Raw genomic sequence first — 13474 nt, 5'->3', positions numbered from 1 at the left:
ATATTTTGGGCAAAATCAGCTAAAAATCGATAATTTTGAAATTTTGTGTTTCCAATTTAATAGGTATTTCATTGTATTTTTAAAATTTACAATTATGTAAGGTAGAGTGGGGTAATTGCAAAGCACTATTTGATTAGTGACACTTTGAGAGGGCGCTGTGCCACTATTGCACGGATGAAGCTGAAATTTGTACCACTGGGTTCTCTATCAATGGTGAAATTTTGGTACAATTTGGTCCACAAACCATGGAGAAAATTGCAATTTAAAATTAAAATCGACTTTTTCATTTACCCCCAGCACAGTATTAGGCAGATTTGTCTGCCAGCGAGGTGAAAATAGGTCTGAAATTAAGCAGAATTTAAGAGTTTCTGGTGATGAAACTGAAATTGGTTTACACTCTACTTATGAGTCATCATTAGGGCTAGGATTTTTATGATAATGCTTTTTTTTTGTAGCAACACCCTATACGGCATAAATATATTTTCTTTGCGTTTCATTCCATTCTGAGGCGAATGGTGAAAGTTGATAGTGCTTTTTTTTGCTTTTTTTGGGTGTAAATGCTTTTAAATGCTTATTTTGGGCCAAAAAGGCGGAAATTTTGCTTTTTTGGGGCTTTTTTTCGTTGTTAGCGCTTTTTTTGGTAAAAAATTGGTAAAATTGAAGAAATTAGTTCCCAAAATACAAAAATTTATCAATTTTTGCACATTTTTGAAAAAAATAAATAATTTTTGAAAAAAGATCAGTTTAAAAAAACAAGGGAGAAAAAACTGAAAAATAACAGATTTAGTTTTCATTTTTCAATTTTTATTTTATTTCATTTTTTTCTAATTTTTAGTTCCAGTTTTTTCCTCTTTTTTTCATTTTTTTCTTTTTGTTCATTTTGGTTCATGTTGTACATATATTTAAGGGAGGTATCTTGCTGGGTTTGAAAAACCCTTCATTTTGATATGTAACATGGTCGGATTTGATAGCGCTTTTTTTTGCTTTTTTCTTACATTTTTAATGCTTTTTTATAGCGCTTAAAACGTGTTTGATAGCGCTTAAAAATCCTAGCCCTAGTCATCATAGCTGCAGTGAAAAAATGAATGAAACCGATAAATGTGTTCAAATGAAAAAGTTTTTGTAAATTTTTGTGCGCATCAAATTATGAAAAAATATTTAAAATATTTGTGTTTTCTGCTGTTTGAATCTCGTCTTGAATTCGTAACTCATTCGAATTTCTGAGAATTTGTGCTTCAACATTTCTAAATTGCTTTATCGTTTTTGTGTTTTTTTTTTTGAAAAATTTTATATTTCTTTGGAAATATGAATTCTTGTATTGCGATGAATAATGATAAGTCGCAATGAAATTGATGATTAGACGAGGGAAATTACATCAATATCATTAATTTCTGTTTCAATGTTACCTACTTGCTTTCTATGTGCACAATTAACATTTCGTAGAAGAGTGAGATATGTAGTATGGTTAAACAAAAATGTTATATCACCGCCGCAAAATATGTGTTAGACTCGAGCTTCTTGTGAATTCTGATCTCTATGTCTATGGACATTGGAATATCCTGTCGATGATTCATACATTGTAAGAATTGTAAGTGTAGTGTACGTTGTGCAGCTGTACGTACATACACTGTTCAGTACGTTTTGAGAGTTGAAATAGGTATGGGTTTAAGTACCTTCTTGAGTTCTCGACAATTATATTGGCAACAATGGGAAAACGTTCTCCCTGATGAGGTTTTTTAACAATTTTTTTTTTCAAATGTTGCTTGAAAACGACTCTGCAGCATTCGCTTTTGTAAAATATTCAATTTGAATGTTAGATTGTGGTCTTGCAGTTGCCATAACTTTCTAAACATTGTTCCTTTCTAACCTGTGCCATCGTCAAAGTGTGGATCAACTTTTTTTCATTTTACGTAACACGCCCGCGAAACACGTGTCATTTTTTTTTTCATCGTATATGTCTAATTGATTAATCTTATCACTCTTGTAACATTGGTAATTTTGCAATTCATAACAATTCGATTACCTATCATTGAAAATGTACGATACGTATGATAAAAGGCCGGATATACGTGTTTGTCTCGCCTTATATGTACCGATACCGATCCTACACCATGGGTAGGTAATACTCGTATGTGAAATGGAATAATTATATGTACATACACAATGACACTCTGACGTAAAGGTTATCGTATAGAATGATGGGAAAACGTAATATTACTTCATCGATTTTTGCAGCATTATACGCGCGGCTTGAGTTCTCATTTAATCATAAGTTGAGTTTTATACTCATTGTCAGTACATAGAGGCTAATACATTACATACATACGTAAAGCTGCGAAAGATTACGTAGGTGGGTAGAGGTACGAGTACCTACTTCATGCTGCAAGTTCGAGAGAATTTTCTTTTCGCAGGAAATTACTATTGTACATTATGAACTTATACGCGAGTTTGGTTACACATACATGGTTCTTGTTTAATGCTAACTCGAATAAGCTGTAAAAGTATGCCCTTGAAAAACCCAACCCAATGCTCATTAATATTGACAACTAATTTGTATAAACGTTGCATTGTTATCGCCTTTTTTTTTTTATCATATTCACAAGATATGGCCAAATATACTTATTATGGTATGGTATAATGAAGATAACGGTCGTATATCCGAATGTTGATAAATTCTGTTCCTCATTTGCCACATATCCGCGTATTTTTTTGCGCATTTTGGTAGCTTTCTCTGTCGGAGAAAAAATTACCAGAGATTTTTTTTCTCGTGAAAAATTATTCTGCGGATCGATTTCGTTTTCAATTCAATTGTGGGGGACTGAGAAAATATAATATAGGAATTGCCGGACGTTTAAAATCTATGTGACTCGACCAAGTCACGGTGAACGGCAATATGTTGCGAACCGGTTTATCATTTGTAACAATTTATTCTCGACCCTATGTGGCAATATAAACGCTTTATCAGCTCACTCTCAGTGAAAGTTTATTTTGTAGTTCAAGCTTAAAATAGTCATACGCGTTCGTTTTTTTTGTCTTAAAAGTTTCAAGCTAACGGAAAGGGAAACATTGCATAGATTTTTTCCCTTTTCGCCTTCCTTCCTTGGTTTATATTTATATGGGAATATGACGTCTTCTTTCATCATAACTATCATCATCGGTGTTTACCTACTTATTGAATAACGCCGCGGCGCCTTGTCGCGTCGCGACTTGAGTTTAATGACTTGATTGTCGCATCGCTGTTATCTTTGGTGTAGTAAAATGATCTTTTCGTATGATGTATCAGTAGAATAGCGATCGACTGACGATGAGAAGTTGATTAAGGTTGTGTTCGTAGTATGTACTACTGACTGCTCAAAAACTACACTTACTAAACTTGAACCTGTATTGCCATGCCTAAAGATGAATTCTAAGGGTTGAAATTTGAACATTTTGATTGCTATTTATACGTAATTTATAGGTATTTAATAGGTAATAATGAACATTTTGTGTAATTATTATCAGGAGAACGTTGTCTTTTTCCCTTGAAAAATGAGATGTTTCGCGGAAAAACTCATCTATTTGTACATAGCCATTTCCTGTACTCGCGATTTGATAAAATCGAAGAATAACTTGCGGAAATACCAACTGACTCATGTGTAAGATTCCGAAGAAAACTGATTCAATGTGTTTGAACTTTCTAAATTTGCTCAAAATATGTATCTCAAAAACGAAAATTCCAAGAAAAAGCAAAATCATTTTTTTGCAGATCTGAAATCTTGCGATTTACTATTTTTTTCCTCTTCGTTTTTCTCCCAAGTCTCAAAAAAATGTACGTACCTATCAATGTATTCTGTGTTTGAAGAAAATTTTACGCTCTTCATCTTTTCATACGACACTCATTTTCTCCTAAAATTTGATTGTTTATGACCGATGAAGAATTTGTAAAATGATTTTCATCACTAAAAATTGAATTTTGAGAAAAACGGCTGATTCGATAGAAAAATGAAATGAAACAAAATTACGTGAGTATAATCAAATTTCATTTTCTTGGAAAGTTATATACGTTTTTGAAATAATTATTTCAAATAATTGTAAAAGTTTCACACAAATTGATGCCGTGTGATAGGAAAAACCAAACTTAACTTTTAAAATAATTTTCATCATAAAATATCATTTATTGTGATTGGCCGAGGGTCTCACGAAATTCATTAAATTTTCCATCTGAGAAAAGTGATCAATTTTTTTTTTAAAGAAAAAATGTTGTTTTTTCAAACATTTCAAACAAAACTACATATGAAGTGATTTTTTTATTATTTTATCATCACAAAAACTTCAAGGAAAAGGAAAACCGAAAATTCTACGTAGGAAAAAAATAAAGAGAAAAATTAAAGTAAAGTCTCAAATGTTTTTAATATTGAAAATTTTCTACCAACTAGAAGTGTACCTAATTTCAGGAAAATTTGTGGACACTGTAAAAATAATGAAAGAGGAAAAATTGTGGAACATGAAATTTTTTTATTATTTAAGTGTGGTTTATTTTGTATGAGGAGGGGGGAAGAGGAACGATGTGATATTTTGAAAACAAACGAACAATTATTAATATCAAGATTGAAGAAACGACGATTTGAACCATTTTTCAGTCAAAGGCAATATGTTTAGTTTTTATATTCCTTGGTCAAGGGATTTATGGATTGCAGTATAAATTTCAGCTGCCCAGGTGTAAAATTATGGAAATTTATTTATTAAAAAAATGATCGAATCTGTTGTTACTAAATATTTGAACAACTTCCAAAGATCAAAGAAATATTTTCTCTCAATTACCACTTTACAGAATGTGGAAAAAATTGCCATTTTTGTGTGAGTTGTAGAAGAGAAAAAGTGTTTAGCAACGTCGGTTGTGAGAAACACAAACAAGTTCAATATTCCTCGAGGGGGGAAAAAAAGAAGAAAAAAGCCATAAAAACTTTTCGACCGAACCCGATAACGAATTCGGCGTTGAAAATGTGGAATTTTAGTTTACGAGAAGACCGCAAAATGATACCTACTCATTTCTATGCGGTTGTAACTATTCAGTAGAATTTCATAAATTCTCGTAGCAAGTGTAAATTTCATTGTTTTCATACGTAGCTACAGTTGGAGTTGCTACATATTTGTTGCAATTCTTCCTTCCTATCTTTTAGTTGAAGAAATTGCATGCTAGAATTACAAATAAAACTTTTCATAAAAAATGAATTGAAAACTTATAAAATGATGAAAATTGAACCCTATGCGATTATGTAGAAAATTTGATACGAATCATTTTTCCTAATCCTTGTCTCTGTTTCTTGAAGGTTTTTCATTTTGACTGAAGGACGATTTTTGCAAAGCCGAAACCAATAGTGTGCCGCTCATGCTTGAAAATGAAGCTATAAAATTTCTAGGGCTGCTAGGTATTCGTTGAAATTATCGATCGTTTTTTGGAACCAAATACCTAAGTACATTAGAGGATGCGATGAATAATATGGGTAAAAAAAATTTCAGAAAAAATCATATCAATTAGGAATGAACGGGTTCGATTGGATCAAATTACATAAAATTGTGTTTAGAAGGCATCAGTTGGATGTGAAAAGCTGTAGGGACTGGGTGTTTATTTATGCACATTTATTTTGGGACTTTTCTTTTTCAAAAAATGTCATCAAGATTAGTCTTGACTCCTCTCCACACCTATGACTAACCACACGTTCCGTAAAATTAACCTAGAAATCATTGTGAATTTGCCTTATTGGTACTTTGGAAATTAGGAATGGTTAGTTTTAGGATCCATTTTCTTGAAAAATTTCATTCAAACAATTTTATATGTATACAACGGAGTCGGAACGTATAAAAAGCAGTTTTACCTCATTTCCTCGCCCATCTCTCTTAAGCTCGAATTGTTTACTGAATTGATGACGTAATCTAATTTGGAACACATGTGTTTGATACTGATTTGAATACGACTAGTACGAGTTCAAACTGTGTGAGAATGGCGATAAACCTTCGAATAAATTTTGGCACGAATTTTTAGCACAAACAAAACTTTTTTTGGGAAAATGAAATGTAAACTTTACACTAGTGGCTTTTTAACGATTTATTCGAACGACCTAATTAATCATTTTTTTCAAATTTTAAATACACAAAAAGAGTAAACGTTTTACAATTTGGTTTTTGAAATATTAAAGGAAAGGATCGCATATGCGAGACAATCTAGACCACGGTTCGCTTTTCCGAACAAAGATGTCTTTTTCTATCCTCTTTGGGAAAATTTCAGAATCGATTTACGAGTTTTTCCTAATGAAGAATTTTGCTGATTTCTGCCAACTTCAACTTCTTTCTACGTTAGCTCGGTTTTCTTGGAAAAATGCACCCATGCTTGAAGGAACAAATTCTCAACAACGGAAACGAGACGCGGAAACGACGAGTTTGTTTTTTAGGGTACTAAATGAGGTGTTTTATTTTTACATATAATTCTAATGACGACGATGGTGCGACCTTTACTTAGGTGAATTTTACGGATACGTATTATTTAGGTGAAGGTTCCAACACGTATGGAAAAATTCGAAAACAATTGCTTTTTCCTGATTCCTATTTCTTTATAAAAGTGCGCAAATTAAAAAAAATATATATCTACCTACATAGTACATAAGAACTAAGACGAAAAAATCATTGATATTTGATTCTCGTTTTCACGCTCCATGGTACACGATGCCATTTAGAAAAAACACTTGGGTGTACTTACATAACTATACAATACAATGTATACCTACTCTTATTTTCTATAATTTTTACTGTGATTTTTATATCTCCTCTACTGATGACGTGGAAATTTTTTTCTAAAAATATATCCAACGTCCGAAAAATATAACCGACGATAATTACACAAAAAGCTTGATTTTTCAAACCAATATTTTTTTGTTTCATTTCAGGCTTCCACTATCGACGGAAGACGGAAAGGAGCATGCTTATTTTGCCAAGAATATTTTATGGACTTATATTTATTGGCCGAATTGAAAACGATTAGCTTGAAAGTGACCACAGTTGATATGCAAAAACCACCGCCAGATTTCAGGTATAGTCTTTACTGGGTACTTAGGTGTACTTACCACTAATTTGACGCGAGTTACTTACCTAATTATCAACTATACGTGTACGTAAGAAAAAATAGCATCGTATAGAGATGAGTTTACGTGTCCGCGTCTTCAAACTTATAATAACTATTATGCATGCGTCAATCTCTGACACGTTGTTCCGAAGAAGAAGAAAAAAAGGGAAGAAAATCTGCTATCCGTCCAGCATACTTATTTGTACTATTAATACTTACTAAATTTAACCACATTTGTTCGTATATTCCAAAGAGGCCATCGTGTGGGTGAAATGAGCTTCGATTAATACCTATAATCGGTGTAATTCGTAAATATTCAATTGCACTGGGAATAAACGTGCGAAAGGTAGGCATTGTTTATGATAGAAGGTGGAATAGTTTTACAAGGTAGCAGATAACTCGATTTGGATTCATTACGGATATGATTGTACGTATTTACGGATGACGTCGTTGGTCGTCGAAAGTGATACGGGCCCTCGATAAAATGAAATTCGTGGGAAAGTTCGTGACAGTTTTTTATAAATTCGAGAAGGCGATCGTGTATTGAAATTCTGAGCCGATTGTTTCATTAGTTTTTAAATTTGGAAAAATGCCTAATACGAGTTGCACGTTTATTATTATGCACCTTAAGTAAATCGAAATAGATTAGATGAATTCGGTATCCGTTGAACTAGTTTTAATTTTAAAATTTTAATTCATCGTTGGACGAGTTTGAATGTTATTTTATGTTCCATGACCTATTGTATGTACTTGCAGGTTAACGTATTTTGGAAAAGTACTTCTTTTCGTGAAGCATCTGCCCTGACTTGAGGCTAAAAGCTAAACTATTATTTTTTGCATCTGTTCACTTATATTCACGAACGGCAGTTGTACTGAACTTCGACTGCATGAAATGAAAATGACTCGATTTCGTCTCAATTAACTTTCACATTTTTTGGCTTAGATTGTATATTAATATAGTGTTTGTCTGTTTGCCATTTTTGACAAGATATTCACTGATGAAATAGATCAAAAAATTATTTTTTTTGAAAATTGAAAATGGTATAAATTTAAGAATTTTATATTTAGGAGAAAAAAAACGCCCGAATTAACACATTTGAAAAAAATTCACGTTAGGTGTAGGTATCTTCAATTTAGAAAATGTGTTCATTGTGAGTGTGTGAGTAGAAGAAAGATTTCAAATTTTGTTAAAAGTTCAGTAAATCGCCTGTTTTGAATTGATACTTGTCTGAAGATGAATTTTTACGCACTAGGTTATTTGAAAGGGTGGTCAAGAGTTTCTAAAATGGCGCAATATCATTTTTTTCAAATGAAAATTTTGAACTATGAAACAAATAATTGACGAATTTGACCAAAATTCAAGTTGATGATATATTTGAGTGTCTTTTAAGATACATTCCTATAGAGAAGTGGGCCAAAATTATAACCACTCTAAGCTGGGAAAATTGTGGAAAAAACGTCGACCAGATTTTTGCATTTTTAAAAAACTTTTTCCAGTATGAAAAAAATTTTTAAAAAAATGTTCTTGCCCATTTTTAAGTAAGATACTGAACACATTAATATTTATTTCATGATTACAAACTCATCGAAAGTACTATTGATAAACTGAAAATGCGTATTTTCCCCAGAAAGTACCTTCTGCTTACCTTACAAGGGAAGTGTCCCAACCGACACAGAAATTTTTGAACCAGGCAAAGGGGAATCGAAAGAAGACCACAAAATATACCACTAACCAAAATTTTTGGTGCTAAAATTCATTTTTCAATTTGTGGCGAATTTTTAAAAATTTAAATTTGGGTATTCCCGAGTAAAATAGGTGAAATGCCCCTGTCCTCGGATTCGTGAAATTTTTATGAAACATTGTTGGGTAGGTACCTTTAAAAAAAAGGTTCGAGCCAAAAAAATTTCCCCATCCCACCCTCTGCCCCAGAATGGCGAAAAAATGTTTTTTTCGGGGGAAAAATCATACTTCAACGAGTTTTAAATGAAAAATTTCGAATTCACCCAAAATATGTAGAGGAGACATGAGTCTAGCAACATGAATTTTTTCAAAATTTTTGGCCCCTCGTGGAGGAGATACTGACAAAAGAAAATTTGAAACCGCCATCGCCATATCTCCGAACATAATTCTGGAACACAATTTTTTTCTCCAGGTGGGTCATCTTCAAAAACTCTAAAAACACTCAAAATGGTGTTTCTTGTGTCACGACACCACTATAAAAAGCGAAAAATTGAGGGTGGGGGTGCTCCCCTTCTATCAAGAGATCCCATCTTGAAACTTGGATATTTCGAAAAAGCATCCATCTAAAATTACATCTATGGACATTTTTTCAGAATTTTAAATGGTAGCTCCCACTTACAGCGCCATTTTGAAATTTGAACTTTCGATTGAAAGTTCAACTTTCAAATTTTGAACGAAATTTTGCATGCAGGCCTCTAAAAACAATAGAAAACCAACCAATTTCTTGAAACCCCAATTTTAGGACCATAGGCACCCCTCCCCCAATTTTGGGGCAAAAGAAGATTGGCAATTTGGGTATCGTTATTCTATGAATCGAACTCGCTGAACACGAATTTGAAGTTAGATTTGTAGTTGGACCCTCCTAATGGTCACAGTAGGGGAGGGGGTTGCCCGGCAGATAAAAAAAATAGACGATGATTTTTTTATTTATTTTTTAAATTCAAGAAAAATACAGAATTTAGTTGAAAACTAAAATTTTTAACTCTCAAACTGAATCTTTAACCCTTTTAACGCCTTAGAGAACTGTTCAGGTTATTAATTTTAAGAATTATTATGAGAGAAGTCGGACTGAACAATCCCATTGTGATACTTGAAAAAATTGCATTTCAAGTGATCGCTCATTTAGGAAATTTGAGATTTTTTTCTCATTTTTCTCCAAAAGATTGTGTTGATTTCCGAATCCAAATCCACAGTTGTAGACGGAAACTAAAAGGCAAGTTGATAGAAATTTGATGTAAATTTTTTTCGGTCATTTTTCTCAGCTTTTTTATGAGACCCTTGAAAAAAATGTAATGTTCTTAAGTAGTACATATATGCAAGTGCCCCATATACTACTTCTTAATCGACAGCTCACCTATAAAACTTTTTGTGCTCCTACAAAATTGTAATTAAGTAAAGTAAAATAACGCCAATTTTTAATTTTGATTAAATTTTATTTTGGAATTCAAATTTTTTTAAATTGCTTAAAATTTTGAATTCTTTGAATATGCTTCTGAATTTTAAAAAATGTCTTCTTCTATAATAAAATGAAATTTGGTACAAGGAGAAAACGAAATTTCATTTTGGAATTTGAAGGAGGAATCGAGATTTTTAAGTTTCTCGTTTCAATGTAAGAATTGAAAAATTAATTATGAAATTTGAAAAATGTTATAAATTTCTACTAAATTTTTTCAAATCAGAATTATCAGAGTAGAAGTGATTTCAACGAAACAGGGCGTGTATGTCGCACTGTATTTGATTATTAATTAATTGATCGCAGTACTCGTACCTACCTACCTAACCACATGATTGAGTGGAATTTTTTTTTGAGATACCTTATCAGGCAATCGATGATTCTACGTAAAAAAAAAATAGGTACCTACTATTCTATCATCACATCAATGTTATTAGCTCGAGAACCAAGTATGCTAAAATTAAAAAATCAATACTGAATTTTTTTCATTTACGAAATATTTATTTTATCTCGTTGAATTTTTTCAATTTGATAAAATGAATTTTTTTTCAAATACGTGGTTATTTCTATTAAGTAGGTATGAGGCACATGTAATGTGTTATAATGTATATGTGCGAGATAATTTGACTTCCATCGCAGTCGACAAAAAACGATAAGATGAATAATTTAAACGTTAATGTCATGCGAAGTGTAACGGAAAAATGAAATATTTCGTTCTGCTTATCCACGATGAAGCGTAAAAAAAATAATTGTTTTAAAAGCAGCTATTACGTGTTCATTCGATATACTAGTTACTCTCGCAAAATAGGTACAGAATATATGTACAAGTACATAAAAGATTAAAGCGCTGGACAGGGCACGTTTTATGCCTCGTAGTACAAAATTTAATAGCTATATTTGATCTTCTTTTTTCCTCTATGTTTACGTATTATTTTTCGTTTTTAGGACAAATTTCGAAGCGACGCCACCTCCTATTTTAATCGATAACGGATTAGCGGTGCTGGAGAATGAAAAAATTGAACGACACATCATGAAGAGTATACCCGGTGGTCATAATTTATTTGTTCAAGATAAAGAAGTCGCTTCGCTTATTGAAAATTTATACAGTGTAAGTATTCATCAGTCTATATTTTCCTCTTCTTCTTGTACGAGCGATAAATGGAAAATTCAACTTCGTTTTGCTCTTCTCGCATCCAATTTGCGGAGGTTTTCTTTTGTCGCGGAAAAAATAACCAGGGAGACTATATAAACGCGAAAGAAGAAAACGAAGTCACCTTGACACAGAATCCGATTCCGAGCATGTTCACGAAGCCATAACTAACAACACGATAATATAAATTTCTTATTGTTGTTTGCCCATTTCCATATCATATATCAGAACGCGTCTCATTATGAGAGAAGGCGTTCTTAAACCCCCTTTGTAACAACTGCGGAAAGGTGCAAATATCCCAACCAAAGGTGTAATTCAAACGCGACTCATTGTTATGTCAATTAAAAAAGTACAGACACAGAGTGAGTTAACGAATACCAGCAGGCAGACGTTATCGGCACTTTGGCCGAAATCGTTTTCTTAGTTTTGGAATTCTTACCTCTACCTACCTAATTTGGAATGCGTCTGCTATAGGACTAGGAGTATTTGTTTTTAGAAGAACGACCCTCTCGTATAAATTTTCAACTGAGTAAACACAATCGACAAACATTGCCAAGACTACCAAAGATTGGCTATATGTACTTGATGTTTGAATGTTATCATTCGGTACTCGGTATTTGTACTTGATGTTTCTTTTGAGATAATTGACTGAGAATTTCAAACAGTTATGATGTTCACAAGTGGTCCCATATAATCTACTGTTATGTGCGTTCGAGTTGTACTTAGTGTTCTTCAAGTTTTCCCTATTTTAGGTGTGGTTTGGTATTTTTGAAATTCTTCAATGGTGAATCATCGTGTCAAGTTAACCGATTTTTTTTCTTTTTTGAATGAAATCTTGAAAAAGATATGTTATTATGGTGTTATTGGGAATCCATGAAATAGGTAGTTGCCAGCCATTCTTTTTGTCTGTCAAAATTTTTCACAGAGTACATAGAAGAGAATATTTATGGGCAGAACGTACCAAAAATTTGGAAAAGCCACTTTTTAACATGCTTACCTTATGGGATAAATTTTAAAAACAATCACAGCATGGCTGGGAACCTATACATTGATACATTGTGTACATTAAAAAATCCAACTTCAATTATTGAATTGAGAATGGAGAGGAGAAGCACACAAATTTTGCATTTTCGATGGATATTTTGCTCTTGTTCGTTACCTCCAACATGTTTACATTGTAGTTCATTTTTAATTTTTGGTCTAATAATTCAGTTTCACCCATCCAAGTTGAGAATTTCAAATACTCTTTGTTCCTTACGAGTTTTCAAGATGAGTTTACGATTTTTTTTCAAGCAAACTTCATTCTTTCTATGAAGCTTGCTGCTGCGATTTTTTGCTCCATGTGAATGATATCGTGGCCAGAGTAAGCTTGAAAAAAAATTAAAATACGACTCTTCCCGCGCCTCCTCCCCCACCTAAAAAATTGATCAACTTCAAAGTTTCATGAGATTTTTTTGTAGATAACTCTGTGAAGCCTTGTTTCTCTCGTCCCCAAATTTTTGTGCTTCTAAATTATCAGCATTGTTATGAAAATAGATTTTTTATTCTTCACAAAAAAACCTGAAGTAGGGTTACTTTTTCGAAGAAAATTGGATATTATAGTTATGCTGTGAATTTTATGAAACTGACAAATCAGCTCAATAAATCGTTTTGCATATTTTGAATTTTTCCTACAACGACAATGTATACATTTCAGGCTCGAAAAGTTTTTATTTCTGCTGCATATTTTGAGCATTTTTTGAATTGATGATTTTAAAGACTTTTTTTGTAACTAAAATTAAAACATTGCGGAGACGCAGAATCTTCGAAAAAAAAAAAATAGTAGAAGTAGGGCTCTCCTACTCGGTCACTTCAAGTAGGTACATATATTTGTTTTTTTTTTTTTTAATGTTCTAAAATTTAAATTATCCATTAATTGTCGTAAGTTTGGCGGAAAATTTCATAAAAAATTTTAATTTCTTTGCCAAAAACTGCTTACAATCTCGTTTGTTTGCAAAAAGTTGTAAAAAAGCATCTATTTTTTTTGCCAATAAT

General features: G+C 32.4%; 1 protein-coding gene across 1 annotated transcript in view; it reads left to right on the top strand.

The window, feature by feature from the left end:
• Clic (chloride intracellular channel protein 5) overlaps positions 1-13474 on the top strand; it is a 29318-nt gene that overhangs the window by 11967 nt on the left and 3877 nt on the right. Inside the window, exons 2-3 of the mRNA XM_065354722.1 lie at positions 6921-7063; positions 11236-11398. Of these exons, the coding sequence (XP_065210794.1) occupies positions 6921-7063; positions 11236-11398 (306 nt within the window). The remainder of the gene's footprint in view (positions 1-6920; positions 7064-11235; positions 11399-13474) is intronic.

This window comes from Planococcus citri, chromosome 3 (assembly GCF_950023065.1).
Source record: "Planococcus citri chromosome 3, ihPlaCitr1.1, whole genome shotgun sequence".
Lineage (NCBI taxonomy): Eukaryota > Metazoa > Arthropoda > Insecta > Hemiptera > Pseudococcidae > Planococcus > Planococcus citri.
This window is presented reverse-complemented; position numbering and strand designations above follow the sequence as displayed.